Source organism: Lycorma delicatula, chromosome 1 (assembly GCF_047948215.1).
Source record: "Lycorma delicatula isolate Av1 chromosome 1, ASM4794821v1, whole genome shotgun sequence".
NCBI lineage: Eukaryota > Metazoa > Arthropoda > Insecta > Hemiptera > Fulgoridae > Lycorma > Lycorma delicatula.
Genome location: NC_134455.1, coordinates 132,914,002 through 132,937,592, shown reverse-complemented (window position 1 = coordinate 132,937,592; position 23,591 = coordinate 132,914,002). Strand labels below are relative to the sequence as shown.

The window sequence follows — 23,591 nt, the reverse complement described above, 5'->3', positions numbered from 1 at the left end:
GTTTAGGATTACCTGATGTTTGTGGGATATATCTGCGGGCATTTTCAAGTATCATGGGCATAAAAGAGGAACATTGCTCAAGGATGTTCGCACCGTCGTCATACTGTGATTGGAAGGCTTTACGATATCCATCCCAATCTGTTCTTTCAACAATCCACCTCCGTGGCCTTCCCTTAATCTCGTTTTCCACACCGAAACCAATAATTGGTTTGTGGTCACTGCCGTGAAAGTCATCACAAACAGACCAATGAAGACGAGGGAGTAAATTCGGTGAGCATATGGAGATATCGATGTTAGACATAGTACCAGATGATAAAGACATGAATGTATGAGATCCATTATTCAGCAAACAAAGGCCTAAGTCTTGTCTTACATTGTGTACCATATTTCCTCGAGTGGAGCAGAAGGTCGAGCCCCAGGAAACATGGTGGGCATTGAAGTCTCCTACTATTAACGACGGAGATGGTATTTGTGTGAGGAGATTCGAGATATTTAGAGCACTGAACTCAGTGTTCGGTGAGAGATATAGATTGCAGATATGTAACTTGAAAGGGATAGAGATCTTTAATGCAACAGCAGGAACGAGAGTGGTCAGTTGAATCCTCGTAGCCGATATCTCATCCTTCATGAAAATAGCCACTCCACCACTCTCTCTGCCGTCTACTACACAGTCGTACCTCTCACAGAAGTATCCTCTGAGTGCTATTGGGTCACGTTGTAGAAGATGAGTTTCCTGGACACACATGATTATCGGATCATGTTCGTGTGCCAGTACTCCAATATCTTCAATGCGGGATCGAAGACCTCTAACGTTCCACTGAATAATGTTCATAAGGAAAAAATAAAAACAAGTAAAAAAATAAGAAAAATAAATAAATAAAAAATTATGTACGAGGTGCGACAATAAAGTAATGAGACTGATTTTTCTTTGCAAGATGTGGCAAGCCTGCAGCTTGCGTAGGCACACCATCTTTGACCTTGGCCTATAAGCTACTTCTAGTCCAAGCGGCACATTGATGCAACTGCTCAGTCATGAGTTGTGCTGTAATAAGTGAACACGTGTTTGTGTCCCTCGTCACAGCTTTTTGGACATCTTGGGTTGTTTGAAAATGGTGTCCCTTGACTGCCATTTTGACTCTTGGAAACAGAAAAAAGTCGCACGGAGCGATATCTGAGTAGGTATGCATATTGTTTAAAAGTAAAAATACAGAAAATACTCTTAATTGTAACCAGTAGTTGATCGAAATGAGTTTATTATAACAAATTTACAATTTCTGTACAATTTCAGAATTTGAATAGCATATTTGAAATCAGCACCCAAATTACAGTGAAAAAAGTTTGTAACATGTTAGATACAAATTTTGTGTTGATTAGTGATAAACTAATTGATCAAGTTTTATCAATTATCTCTTCATCCATCCAGGAAAATGCTGTAGGAATTCTTTTTTTTTTATTCATGGAGTTGCATATCCATCCATTCCTGAAGTGATTATTATGTAATGATTAGAATAAGAGATTTATTTATCATTTTTTTTTTTTTAATTTTGATCAGCCTAAAGACTACATACAAACTTTAGCTTTTTTTCTTAATGTCTTCCTCCATATTTTCCATTCTCTGGTTTTTTTCACTTTCTTGTGTCCATTTTCCTCTCCCCTTTTTAGGGGGAAATTTGTTACACAATCCTTTCATCGTCAATTTTTATCCAATTTTTTTCTATTCGTCTGTGGTTATTGTTTTTTCTTTTAATTCTTTAGAAGTTTCTTCAAACCATTTCAGTTCCACTTTTTTATTTGCAAAGTGGTAGAATATTTTCTTTATTAGTCTATTCATTCTCTAAAGGTATGGCAAAAAATTGGTATTTTTCATTTAATTGTATTTTAGAATTTTTCAGTTTGTTTATAAAATTTTTCATCTGGCTATATTTCTCAGCCTTCTACATTATTTGAATCTGTATTTGTATCGATTGATCTTTTTTTATTTATCCTAAATCAATTTTTAGAAGATTCGGTGTGGTTTTAAATTTAGTCAACAATATATTTAATTATCAACAATAATAAAAATTAGAACACTTTCTGCTTGTAATTTTTTTTTCTATACAAGTGTTTTTATAGTGATCACACTTCATCAGATATATCAAAAAATATTTTATATTAAAATAGAAAAGAAGGATGTCTCATCTTCAAGGTCAATAAATTACTGTATTATAATATATAAATTGTTTCATTTACAATGAAATAATGAAAAATTTATTGGAAACCGTTTTTATTTTTTCTTTTAGATAATTTTATCTTAAATAATTTTTATCATTTGTTTAAACAATTCATTCATCTTCAAAATTTAATTGTATAGTTATAATATTATTATTCTTTATCATGTGAATTTTTCCAAGAGACTGCGTATTAAGTTTATTATTATTTATTTCTAATATTCCCATGTCTTGTAAATTAATGAATTTACGTTTATTATTTTTTATATGTATAATTATATTTTTTCTTTGGCTCTATTATAACATTTGAATTACATGGCTAAAACCTTATCATAATAAGGGTCGTTAAAACCAATGAAAAGTCTACTCTTTTCAACCACTTACCAATAAGAAGTGGGCATTTTTTAATTTATCAGCTGTTTTTTTACTTTGATTTTAATTCGATTTAAGTAGTTAACAAGAATAAGTTAATTTAAAAGTACACCAATAGGTAACTAAGTTTCTATATTATACTGTTTATCCTTTTGTTAATTACAATGCATACTGAGAAAGAAATGTCTAACACCAATTTATATTAAAGAAAAGGCAGAACTTATGACTAATAATTTATTGCCACAGGAATGTATTTTTTGAAAAATGAAAAGAATATTCCATAAACAATGTATTCAATCATTTAGATAAATCAATAATCCCAATATTTCTCAGCCGTAGAAAAAATATGGTATGCGACTTTATAACGGCCATTAATGTATTCTTGGAAGTTTATAGCACTCGCCAAGGCTCGTGTTGTAAATTACTTCACTCTTTTTGTAGTGTATGAAAAATACTAAGCTTGACCAGGATTTGAACCCCAGACCTCCATATGAAAGGCTGAGATGCAACCACTTTGCTAAAAAGATAGGTCTTTATTTTATTTTTATATAATAATTTTTTAGTAATATTTAGTTTCTTCAACTGGGATTTTATTACACATATTATTTATATCACACGAAAGTAAAATATTTAATCAACTTCTGTAGATTATGCACATATTCTTGACTTCATCATCATGCAACTACATTTTTATAGCATTAGTTATCATGTGTTCTTTTGTAGTACCGAATCATCTCTTCAAAATATTCTACAAGTTCTCAATGGGATTAAGTCTGGTGACTTTCCAGGCTGATCAAGCACATAATTTCATTTTCTGCCATGAAATTCTAGATCGATTTGAAATTATGACACACTGCACTGTAATAGAACTTGAAAAAACTAACATGTCACTTTGCTTGTTCTCTGCAGTATTTATACCTCTTGACCTGCAGAACCAGCAGCACCCAACCAATCTTTTTGATTGTTCAAGCATAATAATTTTCATTGTTTGCATCTTGTATTATTTTCTATAAAGAATTTCTTTGTCATTCCTTCTTTATTTATTTTCTCTCTTTCTTCTTTCTGGAAGCCTCTCTACCTGTTACAATACTATTAAAACCAGTAGGCTAAAAAAGCCAACAAGCTTTATGTTGTTTTGAATTGTACAGTAATGATGAATCTTGTTCATGTATGCTTCAATAGGGGATGATGTCATGATATGTATGTGTATAATTATGCATGTTTAATATCAATAGTTTTAAAAATTTAATTTAAGAATTTCTCAAAAAAGTAGTGTGGTGGAAAGATTCTTATTTCAGATTTGTTTTCACCATTAGAAAACAGATTGGTTTCACGTATTGCGTGTTAAGAAACAAAAGTTGTCTTTAACAAAATAATAAATTCATTTTATCCCAGTTAAAAACTCAGCATTTCAGAACAAAATAAAGCCTCTCATCCCTAGAGCATGTCCAAAACCAAATTGCATGGCGCAATATTGGGACCATTGACTAATTTCTGTAATCGACTACTTCAACTAATATTAGTCTGACTGCTTGTTCAAGTCAAATGGAACATGCATACAATATAAGTAATACTCTTAGTTGAAGACTTAATTCTTTGAATAATATTAGTTGTTAGTTGGGAACAGTAAATAATAATAATAAATAAAGCGCACCCATATGCAACTTAAGACACTGGCTTTGCTCATCATTGTATAGTTTACTACACAACAATGAGAGCAAAGTGAACTGCCATGAATAAATCATTCCCTCTCATTATTAATATTCCATCACAGTTTCTTTTTATCCACACAAATAAAAAGTTGTCTTCTTATGTAGTACAGTGTATCTTATTCTGGAAGGTGTGTATAACTGTTATAATTTCTGTTCGGTACATTTGCTGGTAATATTCTTTGATGGTAATAATCTTCTGTAATTATTTTAAAAAATGAACTCATTCTTATTTTATTATCTTTCAATGTAGTTTATTAGATTAGATACATAAGCAAAATTATTTTTTTTCGTAATTATAAATTAGTTGGTGTCAGTCCTGTTACTGTTTACAAGTTGTTGTCCATCCATTACAATTCTTTTCCTTTTTTTACGATGACTAAACGATCTGGTATTTGGAATTTTTTTTGAGAACAATTCTCCACCAAAAGCAACAGATATGTAAAAAAATAATTGATCTTTAAACAAGTTTTGAAAAGAAACATTCATCCTATCAAGTATTAGGCATAATGAAACAATGTAGCAATATCATTCCTGGTGGGTGATGACTCATAGACTCAAATTGCAACAGGTAAGGGACACATTACTGATAAGATGTATTGTGGTCACCAGTGTGTGTGTACATGAGTGCATCTTGTCTTTTCTCTACTGCACTATTCGTTTAGTTGCTTTTGGGTAGGTAATATTTCTTTGTTTACATTAGTTGACCGGCTGCAAGTGTATTGGTTTTTTTTAGTGAAGTAGTTAAGTATTTTAAGTACAAAATATTGTAATTGTACATTAATTAACTATGTTGACGTTTAAAAGCAAGCAAAACATAAACTGTGTGTTTTGTGACTGGTGTGGCAGATGTGATAAACTTGGAAATCATTTTGTAAATAAACACACAAATGAAAAACCAAGATCAAGATAGTATTTTTGTATGCTTAAAAACAAATACTCATGACTATGACGAAATAAGTAGCAGTGAACCTTTAAACAAACAAATAAAACTTGATGCAATTTGTACAGAATTGGACTTATTTTGTGGGCAAAATAATGCCAATATTGGCAATAACATGTCTATCTCTAACAAGCTAACTATTTATCCTAATGTTTTTGAACAGTTATCAATTATAAATCAGGTGATATCCTGTCTTCATAAAAAAAAAGTTGAACTATTAGAACTGAATCAAGTTAAAACTATTGAAATAGGCCCATCTAGTTCACTTGTCCAGACAAAGACTCCAGTTGAGATAATTGAAGAATTTGACGCCAAACTCAAATTAATTAGGGTAAGCAAATCGCTTCCAAATATTTGTCAGCTAATGTCGTGCTTAGCAGAACATATGGGCACAGTACATTGCTCCCCATGTGTAGTGCTTCTTAAATCTAGCACTTTTTGTATTTTCTCTCTACCAAGTGAACACCAGTTAATTCAACCACTTCAGAGTGTACAATTTTGAAATTTCAAAACCCATTTAATTGACTACTTACAATCACCTACTGATAAATGGTGTATTGACTTTTCTAAAACAACTGAGAAAAGAAATGTAATTTTGCAAAAAGAACACAAAGATGGGTCTGAGGGTTGCGGCAGCAATTTATAGTGTCATTAAAGAAGGGAGGGTGGGAAATATTTTATTGGGAAGATATTAAGTCTAAATGTATTAAATGTTGCTGTAATTTGTGAGCTTAATCACTCCAAGGAATTTTACATATTTTTTATCATGAAAGCAAAGATTTTAGATTTTTTGGGTACTAAAAATTCTGTAACAAACTGTTTGTTTAATATTTGTCACTGCTGATAAAATAACCAAACTTCACCGTACATATCAGATTACATGTCTGACCACATTAATCAATGGTGTTCAGATGTGTATTTTTATTGATATATCACCATGTGGCACTTCACACAAGGGTGATGTCTCTTGTTCAGAAACTCGAAGGTGCTATTGAAAATGCTAATATTAAAATAAAAGAGCAGTTAAATGGCATGGCTTTTGAAGGACAATATTTTGATCTAGGTGTAGATAAACAACTGGCCCTGCTTTGTGAAGAGATTGACCATGACATTTTCCTCCCTAAGTGGGACTTAGCACATAGATAGGATGTGCTTTAAATGACGTTCGCAAAGACAACACTTTTTCTTGGTTTAACAGTCAAGCTCAAACAATAGGAAATGTAATGAAAAATTACAACTGGGGAATTGGCTATGAGAAATTATTACATTAGCAAATAAACTACAGGTGAGTTTTTTAAATCCTAAATCATTCCCTAAATCCTAACTCATTCCTGTTTTGTTCGTAGTGAATTGAGAGTTTACAGAACATTTCAAAGGGATTTCAAATTATTTTTCATTGCTTTGCAAAAAAAAAGTGAACTAAATGCATCCAAAAAGGCAAAACTACTGAAGATAAAAAGAATTCAGTAGACCTAATAAAATTCTCTATACCTGAATTCATTTACCAGTTATTTGGGACAACTGATATTTTAGAATTATTGACGAAATTTAGTTGCATCACACAAAATGTAAGCATATGCATTTGGACAGTTTTTGATTATTACAATTCGATGAAAAACACATTGAAGAAAATGGAAATTAAAATGAAAAGTGTAAAATTTAGTGAAGAGAATTTTCCACCTCTTTTTAAGGAACTTGAACGCTTAAATAACAATGTTTACCAAGAATGTTTACTACCTGATGAAGATCTAAAGAGATCAAGCTGTTCAAAAACTCAGAAACAATTTCAAGATGGAGAAGAAATTTATTCAAATGAAAAACCTTCATAAGTTCTGCAAAATAACTAGAAAACCTTTATATAGCAGAGTCAAATCGACTTGAAATGAAAATTAGTGAGCCTTCCATTATAGAAAATATGAGACAATATTTTTATAGCAGGTTCCTAAGAATATAGAAGAATATCTGCATCTGATAAAAAGATGCAAATACACCTGACTCTTTAGCAATTTTAACAAATTGGATCAATAAAAATTGAGGGTGCAAACTTTGATGTTAAAGTTCTTTTTTCCAGCTAAAAATGATGAAAAGCAAATTTACATTTTTGCAAAAAAATACTTGATTCTTCAAATGAAGCCTTTAAATGAGCAAGACAACAGAGTAATCAATGAACTACTTACCAACACTGAAGTTAATGCTGAAATCTCAAAAACAATTTTCCACCTTGAAAAACTGCTTAAAAATCTGTATTGAAGGTGTATGTGAATCTGCTGGATCAGTCATTGGCAACCATCTGCACAACCAAAATGTAAAATTTGACACTCTATTTCAAGAAGTATTCATTTCTTGGAATGGTCCTCCCATTCATCATAACTTTTAAAGATATCTTTGGATAGCCATTTTAATGGAGAAAATATAAATTTACAAGATTTTCCTCAACCAATCGTATAAAAATATTCAAAACATTAAAAGTAATTGTCAGTCTCCACAAAGATAAAGGAAGACTGAGTTTTCTTAATGACTTGAACTGATAATCATCACTGCAGTCATTACAGGTAATTGTCTTTATGAAGTATTATTAATTTTATCATAATATTAAAAAAATTTTTCATTACCGTACTTTTAACAAAACAGTTATTTTATGTCCTACAGACATCAAATTGGCAGATTTTTTATTAGCCCTACAATATTTATGTATATTCTAAAAATAAAACAGGATAAATTTCAGTACCTGAGAGAGGTAAATGTTGATAACTCCATCAGATTTACGACTGTTTAACTCTCCAAGTGCTGATTTGTATTCTAATAGATAGCTTAATAAGTAAGCAATCTTTCTTTAACATGTCTTTTAGATTAAGCCTAACACATTTATTTTATTTCAGTGCCCTCTTCACTAGTCATATTCCCTTGGCCATAACAATACAATAAATATTAAACTACTGTGTTTGTTGACTTGTGATTATTAATGTATTTCTTGTTCATAATTTTTTGAATAAATTAAATATCTGCAACCCATGTATTTTTATTACTTCTCTTTTTATAACTCATTACATATAACAAATTGGTCGGTAAAACGTAATAAACCCTCGCCTTAGATTTGGGTTAATTTCTGACTGAAAAATTTGTGTTGGGGGAATTAAAGGAGTCTGAACATTTTCTGCTCCCCTGCAATACTCTAGTATCTTTTAAAGCTTTATAAAATTTCTTACTGCATCTTATACAGACTACACGCTCAGCTTCTGCCACTCTTTTGGCAGAAGGAAGGATTAAGTCATGGATTTGTAATGGTAATGTTCAGACGCTTCACAATTCACATGGCAATTTGAGATCTGCCAAATTGGTAATTAAAATGCTCTTTGAAAATTTTGTAATAGTACAGGTAACTTATAGGGGTATCTGGGCATTTTTATATAAACAACTTGTACATTTATTGGACAGTTAAATCTGCATTCAAGTAGTAAAACCTCTTTCGAAAAGAAATGACAAATTTTTAAAGGAAATGAGTGGATATGATATTTAATTTGTTGTAAAATATCAACAAGATGTCTTTCGGCTTTGTTGTTGGCCTTTCAAAGTCTAGCTGTCTGCCCCAACAGTAAAATAAACTATAAACTTCTTACCCTTTTTTCAAAAAATGCCTTAAAACAATGCAATTTTTGAAAAGTAAAACCCTTTACTTAAAAATGCTTTAATGCAAACCTGATATCTTTCAAAAAACCTCATGAAAAATTTGAAACAGCATGACCAGCAGTTTGTCCACGTGTCAGTTTTACTATTACTAAGCCCGTTTGGTTCATTTTGTTTTCTTGATGACATTTAACTGGATACACCTCTATTAAGCTCATAATGCAATCCTTTCCCATTAAATGAATGAAAGCATTTTTTTAACACCTGCAACAAAATAACAGATTATGTGATTGTTTTTTTTTTAACTAGCACACAAGCATTAATTTGTTATAATATAGTAAAATAAAAAAAATAATAAGGTAAGCTTTGAATCCAGTTTGAACAAAATAACTACATAACCATAAAATTCTTCCTTGAGTATTATTGTATTAGTAAGAGGAACAATCGCAGACCGTAACTAAAATTGTAATGGTAATCAAAGACAGTTCAAAAAAAGTAATTATTAAGTTTCGGTACTTACTCGCAAGGTGCCTCAGTCGTTTGTTTTGAATAATTTGTCCATTATATGAATCATCTCCATGAGCACGCGAATGTTTTATTTTATTAACTTTATCAGACTCGTTTCGCATACCTCATTTTAACAGTAGACGTTTTTGTTTTGAAGAAAATCAATTAAATAATATGAAACGTTAATTCGAAATAAATCTGCTCCAGTAACACCAACAGGTTAAATCGCTTTTTTTACCTTATATATTAGTTGAAGAAACACAGCTGATATTAAAAAACAGGTTTACCAACAACTTTCCACAGGTTTATTTAAGATTAAGAAAAGACTGTACATCAGCCTTTTTATAAATAATTGTTTATTTCAAAACTGCTACTTTTCTGCACCAACTAATTAGACAACAGTTCTTTCATGCGTAAAAGATAGAACTATGGATAAAGAAGTGATATATGCACCAAACCATATTTCTCATATATTTGGACAAAAGCCCTTTCATAGATTATAAATTAAAATGCAAACTCCAGCCAAAATTAAAGAAAATTTTTAATAATTTGTATATTGTGAAAATTCTTTTGTTTTTAATCATAGTAATCCAGATGTCAATACAGCCGATATTTGTGATATTAGGTACGCTGCTGCATCTAATATTGATCTTGGAAGATAATTGGTTTTTCTTTTGATTGTGATCCAAGTTTTCCTGCGGATCAAGATTTCTATTGAACTTGGGTTTTTGAAGTATTTATTCTTTTGTTTCCACGTCTACATTCATGATAATTATGTGCTTTAAATATTAATTTATAATCAATCTACAATGGTAAAATCCATGCGATTTTTATAAACTAATTCTGTTAAGTTTATTGTATGCTCATGATAAGTCTGTGTTTTACTATTATAATTTATGACTTTTATCTCATAATAGCTTAGTTTTCGTGTATTATACATTTATCTTTATAGTATTTACTTATTTCATAAACCAAATGAAGCGATTGTAGTAATACAATATGTTTTTATTTGTTACTTGAAGAGATGATTTGTATTCGATTATTACTTATGTTGTTTATATAAATTAATTCAACATAGATTGTATTTATATGAAGATTTATAGTTTATATAATTTTTAGAAGAAGTAAATGAAAATATAGTAATGATGAAATGTGGGTAAAAATATGTAAGAAAAAAAACTTCTTTTTCTGAATAGTGAAAATACATTCTTCTAGAAACAATATATGAAATATGCTATGATCTTTAGTGGTTGTTGTTTTGGGGATTTGATATTTATTTAATATTATCTTCATGACGTTTTCAATCGTTCTTTGTGGGCTAACTCTGTTGACTGGTGCTGCTGTTTTCCATTCTGGTGTCAAGTTATTGGTTATTATTTTTTTTTTTGAGTAAGTTCGGGAGAGAGACAATCTTTTGTAGGTAAAAAACAGACAGACTGATTACACTGGGAAACAAAAAAGAATTTTTTTGTCTCAGGAAGAAAAATATGATTCTGATAGTACTTTTTCTCCTGAATTCAAATATGATATCGTTTTTTTCCCATCACGCAAGTTTTCCAAGAGACAGAAATGTATAATTTCAAACATTTTAATACTTTCCACATTCTTAACTACACAATATTGAAGCATTTGACTCATTTAGAAAGTAAGATATGACGATTTTCTGCTACATTTCGCCTGTGGAGCTCCCCTCTTGATGATCTAACAATAATCGGCTAGAATACTAGGATACCATTTGCCTTGATACCTCTTTTCCATAACTGAAATCTCCTGATGAAAGCGTTTCCCGTGCTCATCGCTCACCGCCAAGATTTTCCGGGAAGAAATTTAGGTGCGAGTGCAGGAAGTGTACTTTTAAGGACATATTAAACCCAAATTTTTTTAAGATGTTCAAAAATCGGATGACAATATCACGGTAATTTAATGTCACATGTTCTCGAGGCTTTGGTATGAGCAATTCTTCGCAGTGTCGTACTGGTCTCATTGCAGATTGCAAGTTAGGGTACACCAAGTTATGTATTGATTTTTACATTAACTCCTTAAATGTTTGGTTAGCAGAAATAGCAGTCAGAAGAGTGATATTTGGGTTCTTTCCAAATCATAGGGATAGCAAATGGCATGTGGCGCGTACCATTTTTCCATGCAGTGAGAAGCCTAGAACACGACAAACAATAGATATGTGGGGCCCTTTTTTTGTTCCCGATTTTTCACCAAAAATAAGGTTCATAACACTTTTTTACTAATGAAGTAAGGTTTCGCCTTTGAGACTTGAGCATCACTTCACGAAATACATAATAAAAATTGTTAGGATGATTTTAAAAAAACTAGGCATTTTGTAACTAACGATTAATTTAGAGAAATAAAGTTGTAAATAAGTAATACACAATAATTCAGACACATAAGCACTCACAATGACGTGTTTACTGGTTCACTACTATCTCACAACTGGCAAATTAATGAATGTATGCTTCATTAGACCACGTTTGTACATGTCTATACTCGTCTGAAACGCACAACAGTAGCAACGCTACCCTTTGAGTTAGCTCATTTGGTTCCATCATATTTACAATGCTCTAGAAGCTTTTATTTGACAACGGAGAAATAAACGATAAAACGTTTTAAAATATAAAAAAATTAAAATAACAAAAAACTGTACGTGATGGAGAAATTCCGAATACATATTTGAAAACAGGATAAAACACTTCATTAAGTGCTTCTATTGGTGGTACTCATGAGACAAAAATCATGTTGAGCAGTGTTATTAAAGATATTGATAGTTTATTAAATTTAAAAATAAATAAATCTTTTATTCTGATCGGTACATAAAAATGTACTATACACTTCATGTCGACATAAGATAAATTATAATTTTTTTTTTGTCTTCAGTCATTTGACTGGTTTGATGCAGCTCTCCAAGATTCCCTACCTAGTGCTAGTCGTTTCATTTCGGTATACCCCCTACATCCTACATCCCTAACAATTTGTTTTGCATATTCCAAACGTTGCCTGCCTGCACAATTCTTCCCTTCTACCTGTCTCTCTTGAATACTAAAGCAACTATTCCAGGATGCCTTAATAAGTGGCCTATAATTCTGTCTCTTCTTTTAACAATACTTTTCCAAATGGTTCTTTCTTCATCAATTTGCCATAACATCTCTTCATTTGTCACCTTATCCACCCGTCTGATTTTTAACATTCTCCTGTAGCACCGCATTTGAAAAGCTTCTAATCTTTTCTTTTCAGGTACACCAATCGTCCAAGATTCCATATAAAGCGATGCTCCAAATATATACTTTCTAAAATCTTTTCCTGACATTTAAAATAATTTTTGATGTAAACAAATTATATTTCTAACTGAAGGCTCGTTTTGCCTGTGCTATTCGAAATTTTATATCGCTCCTGCTTCGTCCATCTTTAGTAATTCTACTTCCCAAATAACAAAATTCTTCTACCTCCATAATCTTTTCTCTTCCTATTACATTTAGTGGTCCATCTTCGTTATTTCTACTAAATTTCCTTACTTTCGTTTTGTTCTTGTTTATTTAAACGCGGTAGTTCCTGCGCAGGAGTTTATCCATGCCGTTCATTGTTTCTTCTAAATCTTTTTTACTCGCAGCTAGAACTGCTATAACATCAGCAAATCGTAGCATCTGTACTGTTACTCCGAATCTAAATTGTTTTTTAACATCATTAACTGCTAGCTCTATGAAAGATTAAAAAGTAACGGGGATAGGGAACATCCTTGTCGGACTCCCGTTTTTATTACGGCTTATTTCTTATGTTCTTCAATTATTACTGTTTGGTTCCTGTAAATGTTATCCATTGTTCTTCTATTTCTGTATTTGAACCCTAATTTTTTTTAAAATACTGAACATTTTATTCCAGTCTACGTTATCGAATGCCTTTTCTAGGTCTATAAATGCCAAGTATGTCGGTTTGTTTTTCTTTAATCTTCCTTCTACTATTAATCTGAGGCCTAAAATTGCTTCCCTTATCCCTATAATTTTATAAATATTATATATAAATATAAAATATAAATATTTTATAAATATATAAAAACAAAATTATATGAATAAAATCCAAGTTAATTATTTAAGCACAGACACATATAAAAATGTTAATACATTAAATATGGAAAAATAACCTCAAAATAAATAACAATTCAAAAGGCGTTATTGAAAAATATTGTAGTATTTACAGAATGTGTCACGAAGTCCTACCTGGACATTCATAACATATTCTACTCGTAAAAATAATGGAAAAAGTTCATACAAATATGTGTTCTAAAATGCTTCGTTTACGAGTTACTAATGAACGATTTCGCTCGATAAAATTTTTAGCACATGAATTAAGGAAAAAATTAAAGATTTATTATGATTTTTGACCCGAAAAATTGAATAAAATAGGTCCCACGACCGTATCTAAAGTAAATTTTAAGAAATCTGGGGTGGAAATCAATAAATTGGTGAAAAACCCCGTTTTTTTTTTGTTTTTTTTTACATATATTAACTTTGTTAAATGGGTAATAAGTATATAGAATGTTTAACGTTAAAAATAAAACTTGTAGAAAATTTAATTCTGAACAAAATTGTGTCAGATAAGTCAAATAAAACAAAGAAAAGTTAGAAAAATTCGAATTTCATGTCTAAAAACCATAAGAAATCATCAATTTTTCTCCTTCATTAACGTTCTAAATATTTCAGTATAACCTCATTTCACCAGGGTACCTGAAATCCGAGCGAAATTTTTACTAGCCGTAACTTGCAAACGAAGCATTTTAGGATATATGTTCATATGTAATGTTCATTAATCGAAAGTTTTTTTTCGATTATTTTCATAAGCTGAATAGGTTATGAAAGTTCTAGGAGAAATTGGTGATACATTCTGTATTTATGCACATTATGAACGGGATGCAGATAAATCATTTTTTTTTTAAATTATTGCTGTTTGTATTATTTAAATATTCAACAGAGTACTATTGTTTTCATAAAAGACAACTTTTAAATTATATTTTAAATAAATTGTGGAAGAATTTTTTAAATGATTCGGTCATTTATTAAAAAACGGCAACAGTAGCATAATGTAGTCCCTTTTTCATAAGCCGAAATATTGTGTTCATTTATATACGAAAACACTTCTGTTGTATGGAAAAGTTTGATAAAGATAGGTATTGTTAAGAGTAAGTGATCATTCTTTTTTGCAAAGATTCTACATTCATAAATATAAATAAAAGGATAAATAAATATTTTTAATTTTCTAAACACCGTATAGACGATTCATACGTACGGGTACCAAACAGCGATCTGATAGGCCATTATTGTACCTTAAAAATTCGTTCTGAATTTTTAAAGATGTTTTAGGAGATGTCAATTATACTTTAATCAAATAAAGTTAATACAAATATTTAACTCTTACAGGTATGGTGTGTTATTTTTTTTCCACCATGGTTTTTCTTTTGTTGTACAGTGGTACGAAAATTGTTCCACCTAAAAAATTTATTATTCACTGCTGTACTGTGAGTCATTCCATGAACCAATTGAAATAGCAACATTCAGACTTAGTTTGCGATGCTGCCACCAGAGTTCCCTGTTCAGAACATTTTATGTAATGCTGCCACCAGAGTTCCCTGTTCAGAAATCATCTATTTTATGTAATGCTGCCACCAGGGTTCCCTGTTCAGAAATCATCTACTTTATGACATTTTGATCAATATTGTGAAGCGTTGATGCGAGTTTTATTACTCTGCAGTTGCTAGTTTGGTTGTTCGATTTATTTATCGGTATTATTGATATATGTAAGATATTTTACGGTGAGTTATTACTTTATTCTTTTTAACAGACTTAAAAAAAGGAGGACGTTATCAATTCGACAGTACTTTTTTAATGTATGTTACGCAATATCTCTGAAGCTATTTAACCGATTTTCGTAATTTTTTTTTAATCGATTCAGTATACTTTCGGAGTGGTCTCATTAATTTTCACCAAATTCGATAATAATATTTTTAAAAAAACAAAAAACGATTTTTTAATGTTTGTTGCGCAATATCTCCCACGTTAATAAACCAATTTTGATAATTTTTTTTAATCAAAAGAGTATACTTTTGGAATGGTCTCATATAAATTTTAACCAAATCCGATAATTGTAAAAAAAAACCAAAAAACGATTTTTTAATGTTACGCAATATTACCGACGTATGACTAGAATATTAATAACAGTCTATATTTATCATCGTTCAGTCACCATGGAAATATTCATGGCATTTCTTTTTTTATTTTTCTTCCTTAAATAATCATCCCTTTTTTTACTTCGTTCAAGTATTGTAATCGCGAAAAATCTTTGTTTTTAGATTTCAACGGAAATATCCATTTTGACCATCCCTGAATCCATTTTGCCTAGTTCGGTGTGACGTCAGTACGTACGTACGTACGTATATTTATCTCTCATTACTCAAAAACTATTACCCGTAGAATGTTGATATGTTGGATTTAGGACTACTGTAACATCTAGTTGTGCAATTCCCTTTTTGATTGCAATCGACTGGAGCAAAAGTGTCCAAAAAAGCCAAAAATAAAAAAAAAATTGAATTTAGGATTTTTTCTTAACTGCAGTAATAAGCTCTCATTGCGAGCTTTTCATTCGATATTTCATAAGTGGAAATTATTTTTATTGGTTCCAGAGTTATAGCCAAATAAAATTTTCATTAATGAAATATTTTGATCTTACAAGGGGAAGGCATATAGTTTCAAATCCGACTTTATTTCCTTTTTTAACTATTTTTTTAATTTAAATAAATTGCTTTATTAATAATTATCAACCTCTATTGAAAAAAAAAATCAGAAGTCTAGGTGAAACAAAATTTTATGTACTTCTCATTTTAATTCAAAAATTTCTACAAAGCTTAATAATTATTAATAAATTTAAGTACATTTACTTAAATTAAACAAAAAAAAGTTAAAAAAATATTTGTATATGAAGTCGGATTCGAACTGATGTGTGCAGGGTTGCGGATTCGACACGTTCTCACGTAACAGCTTCACCAACATGAAACAAAATTAATATACAAACTAGTATAAAATGCTGATACGATACCACAAAAAAATTTGATGAAATGTGGTGTCCACCACAATGCAATTATGTAACTGTCCATTTTATTAAAAAATTGGAGGATTGTATCTCACATTCAAATAAAATAAGTTTAAATGAAGTGCAGCAAAAAATGTGTAGATGTAATTTAATAGGCGTACAAGAAAGTCATGTGATAGTCCACATCGGATTTTTTTCCTTGGCTACTTTCCTCTAAACTCCGATGAGAACGTTGCGCTTTTGTTTCGTTTGACAAACGTTTTTTGTATTAAATTGAGAGATGAGCATGACTCTCTAGACTTTCATTCTGTAAGAATCGACTGTTGTACTTTCTCATTTGTAAGAATGTACATTCTCGTTGTTGAGAAGTCTCTGCGGAAATATTCGTGGTATTTTTTTCTTTACTTTTCCGTAAACGATCATTCCTTTCTCAAATTTCCTTTAAACGTCGCTGTTTCATTTGAACAACTCGTTTAGTAGGCGTACCCGTATTTTAATTATATAAAAAAATATATTCGAGTCTGTTCAAAAAATAATCGAACGTTTTTAATTACGCGCTAACGGATATATTTAGGAACGTGCGGTTGACAGCATTGTGTTCCGCATAACCTCTCCTGTAACCACATGTTCTTGGATTGTTGATATCTCGTTTAGTTTTCGTGTTATTGTTATTCGAGTGTAACGTGTTTAAGTGTTAGTAGCGATTTTTGTAGTGTGAGTTTCTCGGGAGCAACGATACAAAGTAAAACTTTGCGTGAAACCGGGAAAAACTTTCACAGAAACTTTTCAAGTTTTGAAACAAACTTACAAAAAAGATGCTCTGGGTCGTACGCAATGCTGCGAATGGTTTTCACGATCTTAAAGTGGTGGTGAGTCAATTGAAGGTGACCGTCGATCAATAAGCCCTTCGACTTCAACTGATGACACACAGGTTCAAAAAATCCACGATCTGGTGCGTGCAAATAGCCGATTGATTGTTAGAGAACTTGCAAAAATGGTTAGCATCTTGATTGGATCATACCGTGACATTTTGACTGAAAAATTGAACATGCATCGAATTGCAGCAAAAAAGTTTGTTCTTTGTTTAATGACCGAACAGCAGAAAGAACATCGTGTGGACAGTTGCCGGCAACTCCTTGAACAAGCCGATGATGATGAAATATTCATGCAAAGGATCGTAACGGGAGACGAAAGCTGGGTTTACGGTTACGACATCGAAACAAATGTTCAATCACCAAAAAATCCCTACTGACACAAACATGTTGTTCTGAAAAAAGAATAACACGAAAACTAAACGAGAAGTCAATAATCCAAGAACATGTAGTTACAGAGGAGGTTATGCAGAACACACTGCTGCCAACCGCACGTCACTAAATATCTCTGTTGGCGCTAATTAAAAATGTTTGATTATTTTTTGAATAGGTCTCGTATAAATAAAGGAATTAGATACCACTAAAAGTTGTGAAATAAATTAATAAAAATTAAAACCGACTTCAACAAATAATAATACTAAAAATTTACAAATAATTTTATCTTTATTTATGAACTAAAGTAAAAGTATTTAAAACAAGTAACTATTTTTGAAGTATGCCGACCAACACAAGTAAAACAAAAAAAATGAGAAACGACTATCTACATAATACTAATCCTACTTCAAAGAATGAAAAATTGGTAATAGAAGTTTTACTACAATAAAATGAAATCTACAAAATATAAGAATAAAATGCAACATACAAAAATATGATATAAGAATACTTTATAGATGCTTAGGTACATATATTATAGGTCATTGTGTTGCAGAAATTGTACAAACGTGTGGTGCACAGACTTTTATTGGAATAGAATCTTTAGAACTCGACTAACACTAAGGTGCTTTTTAGACGGATTAAAATTATATTATGGCTTGGCATTATACTTTGAATATACTAATGGTAATACAGTATATGCGTGGACGGGACTGTGAAAGATAGCAGCTTGCTCTAGAATCGCCAGTTTGTAATATGACTGAATCTGGCCAATAGCATTGCAATAATATGAATAGTCATGGATGATAACGTAGACGTACCTGCATATTTCAATATGAAGAGAAAGATGTAAGATAAACAAAAATGAAGAGAAAAAAGTAAAATACAGTGGAATCCGCGAATTATGTGCTCGCCAGTAACGAGAACTTTGTTGTAACGAGCAATATTCCGGGATTTATTTGGTTTCTATTTCAATATTAAATTAACTTGCGTTTATCGAGATATCGACGCATCATAAACTTGGGTACGATCATTTTCATATTTTAAAAACTGTAATTCAAAAAAAGTTAAATAATCTCAACGCAAGGGAAATTCCATTTCTTCATTTTCGATTTATACGTAAAGATTGTGACATTTTATCTCAGGTTTGTTCAGGTCAGGTCTAAAGGATGAACAAAAGGTTTGTAACAGGACGTTGTACAGTACAAGTTTCATTGCAGTATTACAAAGCCTGGTAGTTATTTGAATTAATCGGGTTTTTCTATTTTAAAAATTCGAGGAAAGACTGGAGTCAAACAATGATCCATCAAAGCAGGTTCATCGAACTCTTTTTTTCCTGTTTAGCCTCCGAGAATTATTGTTCAGGTATTATTTCAGAGGATGATATGTATGAGTGTAAATGAAGTGTTGTCTTGTACAGTCTCAGTTCGACTACTCCTGAGATGTGTGGTTAATTGAAACCCAACCACTAAGGAACATCGTTATCCACAATCTAGTATTCAAATCAGTATAAAATTAACTGCCTTCACTAGAACTTGAACGCTGGAACTCTTGACTTCCAAATCAGCTGATTTGGGAAAATGTGTTCACCACTAGACCAACTCGGTGGGTTTAATCGAACTCTATAGCACATCTTAAACGACTTAAGTGAAAGTCTGAAAAGGGGCGTGGTTAAAGATAAATTTTACCTGTTCTACCCCTACTGGTATATTCAGTAGTCATAATTTTCAGTTTAAAAATAAGCGCTGTACCGTAGAATCAGTTAAACAAAGAGTATTGCGTTAAAGTGATCGATCGATCGGATACCAAGTAGCCAAATACAGTACAGTAGTATTGTAGTCGCGTCAGTGAATGCGTTTTCATTTCAGTGTTTCTTCCTAAAAAAACCTGTACATTGTATTTTTAAAAAAGTTTACTCTATTAACTCCGGTTTATTTGTAATGAACATTTTCGGATGTGAAAAGGAAACAACTGTCCGTGAGTGATAAAATCTAAATTATCCAAGAACTGGAACGAGGCCTATCAAATTCAGTTGTTTTCAAAAAACATGGACTTTCTTAATCCACAGTTTCAAAAGTATGGAAGAGTCGCGAGAAACTTACCAGTGCTTTTGGAAAAAAAATCACACGCAAACAAAAAAACTCAGGCTGTGTGATAAAGACGACTTAACTAATGTCCTCTTAGTGAAAAGAAGTGAAAATGTACCTATCAGTGGTCCATTTTTAAAAATGTAGGCTGAAATATTCGCTATAAATCTCGGTTACGCAAATTTCGTTTTTAGCAACCGATGGTTAGACCGTTTTATAAACAGATATCAGATTTTTTTTTCAAAAATTAATGGAGAAGCTAACAGTGTGGATAGTTCAATTGTGAGCAATTGGGTGAATGATAATTCGTTGGTTACTTATTAAATCGTGTTATAATGAAGAGGACATTTTTAATGTTGATGAAACAGGCTTGTTTTATCAATTAATCCCGATAAAACTTTTAAATTTAAAGGTGAAAAATATATGGATGGGAAACAGTTAAAGGTCAGGCTAGCGATTTTGTTATCCTCAAATTTGAATGTGACAAAAAAAAACGGAAACTTTTGGTTATATGAAAATCAAGAAATCCATGGTGTTTTAAGAATGTAAAAAACTTCCCGTAAATTACGTGTCGGTTACTAGGTGGCATATTCGAAGTACCGAACACTCGCCTGTAACGAACATGTTTGTTTGGCCCCTTTAATCTCATTATAACCATGTTTTACTGTATTTACGGAACGCGTGTCCACTGAAAATAAAATTTTCAAGTACGAAGGTATGTCAATTATTATCGGCAATGTAGTTATAAGTTTTATTGCAATACAAATAGGAAACTTGCATGTACATCATTTTTCAACATAGTCCCCTTGCATTTCAACGCACTTGGTCCATCGTTGCACAAGCTTCCTGATGCTCTCATAAAAGAAGGTTTTCGGTTGAGCTGCAAGCCAGGAATGCACCGCTTCTTTCACCGTTTCGTCCGAGGCAAATCGACAGCCCCTTAATGCCTCTTTGAGTGGACCAAACAAGCGGTAATCAGAAGGGACAAGATCAGGCCTGAACGGAGGTACTTCAAAGCTGAGTTTCTTGAGCGTTTCAGCAGTGTGGACAGTAGTATGTAGACGGGCATTGTCGTGCAACAACACAGCACCTTTCGACAGTAGTCCTCGGCGTTTGCTTCGAATTGCAGGCTTCAGCTTGGCAGTAAGCATCTCACTGTAACGCACACTGACTATTGTCGTGCCCCTTTCCTTATAATATTCCAGTACTGGATCTTGTGAGTCCCAAAAAACCGTAAGCATCAGTTTTCCTTGGTCTTGAATTTTTTTTGCAGGGCGAATTTGGATGTTTCCATTCCATACTCAGCCGTTTACTCTCCAGCTCGTAATGATGGATCCGTGTTTCGTCACCGGTGATGATTATGTTTAAGAAGATGTCCCCGTTCGTTACCGTAGCGATCCAAATGTTTTTGGCAGATGTCCAAGCGCGTTTTTTATGCGACTTTGTGAGTTGTTTTGGGACCCATCTTGCACAGACTTTATGAAACCCAAGTCTGTTGTGGATGATTTCGTAGGAAGAAGCGTGACTGATTTGCAGACGATGTGCCACTTCATCGATAGTTACTCGTCTGTCTAAGAAAACCACGTCACTTGCAAGCTCAATGTTTTCCTCATTTGTGGCGGCAAACGGTCATCCGACTTCTTCGTCGTGCGTAACACTTGTGCGACCGTTTTTGAATTTTTCAAATGATTCGTAGACACTCCATTCTCCGTTGCGGCAACACACTGTTCCCGTACTGTACCGAAAGTCTTAATGAATTTCGGCCCCTGATACACCTTCCGACCACAAAAAACGGATCGCTGAACGTTGTTCTTCTTTGGTGCAAACAGAAAGCGAAGCAGCCATGGTTAACGGCAGTGTAACGATAATGGAACTAACCTTGCATCATCAAACTTGCACAGACATAACAACAATTAAACCACGCATGCGTCATCTACGCAACACGACAGTACTACCAACATAAACAAAAATATAAGTAAATTGTGGATAATAATTGACCTACCCTTGTACATCATAAGAAATTTATCTTTGTTAATTGTTTGAACTACTTATGAGTATTTAAAGGGGAACAAATCCTGTCATTTATTCCAGAAGTGCTTGATAGGGCATAATAATTTCGATGTAATGCTTAAAAAAAAAAACATTTTTTAAAACTATGACGCACGCTGTGAACACGCCCTTGTTTATCAATCTTATTTATATTTAATTATTATAATTTTTTTGAATTATTTTTTCATTTATTTTTATCGTTGCGTTCTATTTATTTAGTAAAACTGTTAAAATTAAATTTCGTTATTTTTTTATAGATATAAAAATACTTATGTAATGTTTATAAACTGAGTTATTCAATTAATTGTGCATTACGGTCTTTTCTTTTCCTGTTTAGCCTCCGGTAATTACCGTTCAGAGGATGAATGAGGATGATATGTATGAGTGTAAATGAAGTGTAGTCTTGTACAGTCTCATTTCTACCATTCCTGAGATGTGTGGTTAATTGAAACCCAATCATCTAACAACACCGGTATCCACGATTTAGTATTCAAATCCGTGTAAAAATAACGGGCATTATGGTATTGAATTGTTGACTTTAACCTTAATAAAACGCTAATCCCGTGATCATTATTAACTCTTTCGGGTACAGAGGCAGAAATGGTTTTTTACACTGATGATACGCTAATAGATTAATAAAACGAATTGTTTAATTTTTTATTCACCACTAGCTGACCCGGCAATGCTTTGCTTTTGCTAAATTTGATTTGTATATATACATATATAGATTAAATGAACACAATTGAAAGTTTGATAAAACATTAAAACACTGAACATTACCGAATTCACAAAATTTAACCTTTATCCCTTTTTCCCTTTTCACACCTTTACCCCTCTCCCCTTTTCACTATATCCCTATTTCTGTTTTCACCTATTTCCCCCTTCATAAATTCCCCCCCCCATTTCCCTATTTCCTTTTTTCCCTTTTCCAATTTTCCCTTTTTTCTCTTTTTCTCTATTTCGGTGTTTTTATTTTTCTTTTCACGTAACTCTAATGGGTGTCTGGTCTCTTTGAAGGGCGATATTCAGCGCCCTTTTCACCCGATTTAGCTCGTTGTTATTATCTTTTTTGGTGGTATCTGAAATACTTCGTGTTCACCGATCTTCCAAGGGCCCTTACTGAACTGAAGGAGAATATTCGCCAAGAAATAGCTGTCATACCCTTTGCTATGCTGGAAAGATCGACCAACGCTTCCGAAATATGGTAAATCAGTATATCAACAATCGAGGACAGTACACTTGTTGGATACACTTTTCAAAACAGTGTAAAATTAAATTTCCAATGTACTAGCATATGGTGAAAAAATATTTATAACGATTCCTATAACATATTTGACTTTATTAATTGTATAAAAAAGTATCTTCGAGCAAAGTGGCAAGGTTACTGGACGGATACCATTGATAACAAACTCCGGTTCATTATAGATTCTGTATTGCCATGGAACTTCTGATACAGAAAAACTCGTCGTGAGGTCCTCTGTCGATTGCGATTAGGACATCACACACGAGTACCTGATGTCAACAGGATATGCGGACGATGCAAGTGCCATGACTGTGCGCCAGATACTTGTGGATTGCATATATTATGCGGCAGTGCTTCGTAAATTTAAACTGCCCAGAAACATCCGTGGAATCTTGGGCAATGATAATGAAGTTCTAGACCGGATGTTTCTATTTTTGCGTAGCGTTGATTTTAATACAAAAAATTTGGTATTGTTGCGTTTGTTTTGTTGTTTGGTTGTTGCGTTGGTATGTTTTGTATTGGA

At 32.1% G+C, this 23,591-nt stretch overlaps 1 protein-coding gene and 1 long non-coding RNA gene across 3 annotated transcripts in view; one reads left to right on the top strand and one right to left on the bottom strand.

Moving 5' to 3' along the window:
- Nucleotides 1-1,279: 1,279 nt before the first annotated feature.
- Nucleotides 1,280-9,586, bottom strand: LOC142318191 (uncharacterized). Its single transcript, XR_012754846.1, has 4 exons — nt 9,376-9,586; nt 8,928-9,119; nt 7,409-7,521; nt 1,280-1,480 (listed from the first exon to the last, which is right to left on the bottom strand). It is a non-coding gene; the product is annotated as an uncharacterized LOC142318191 (long non-coding RNA).
- A 448-nt stretch (nt 9,587-10,034) lies between these two features.
- LOC142322363 (putative cytochrome P450 6a23) overlaps nt 10,035-23,591 on the top strand; it is a 61,952-nt gene continuing 48,395 nt past the window's right edge. Inside the window, exon 1 of one of the 2 annotated variants that reach the window (XM_075361367.1) lies at nt 10,035-10,174. In XM_075361367.1, coding sequence (XP_075217482.1) covers nt 10,172-10,174 — 3 coding nt within the window. In that variant the 5' untranslated portion in view covers nt 10,035-10,171. Of the gene's footprint in view, nt 10,175-15,052; nt 15,172-23,591 lie in introns of those variants that run through there. The other variant, XM_075361375.1, reaches the window with a different exon arrangement.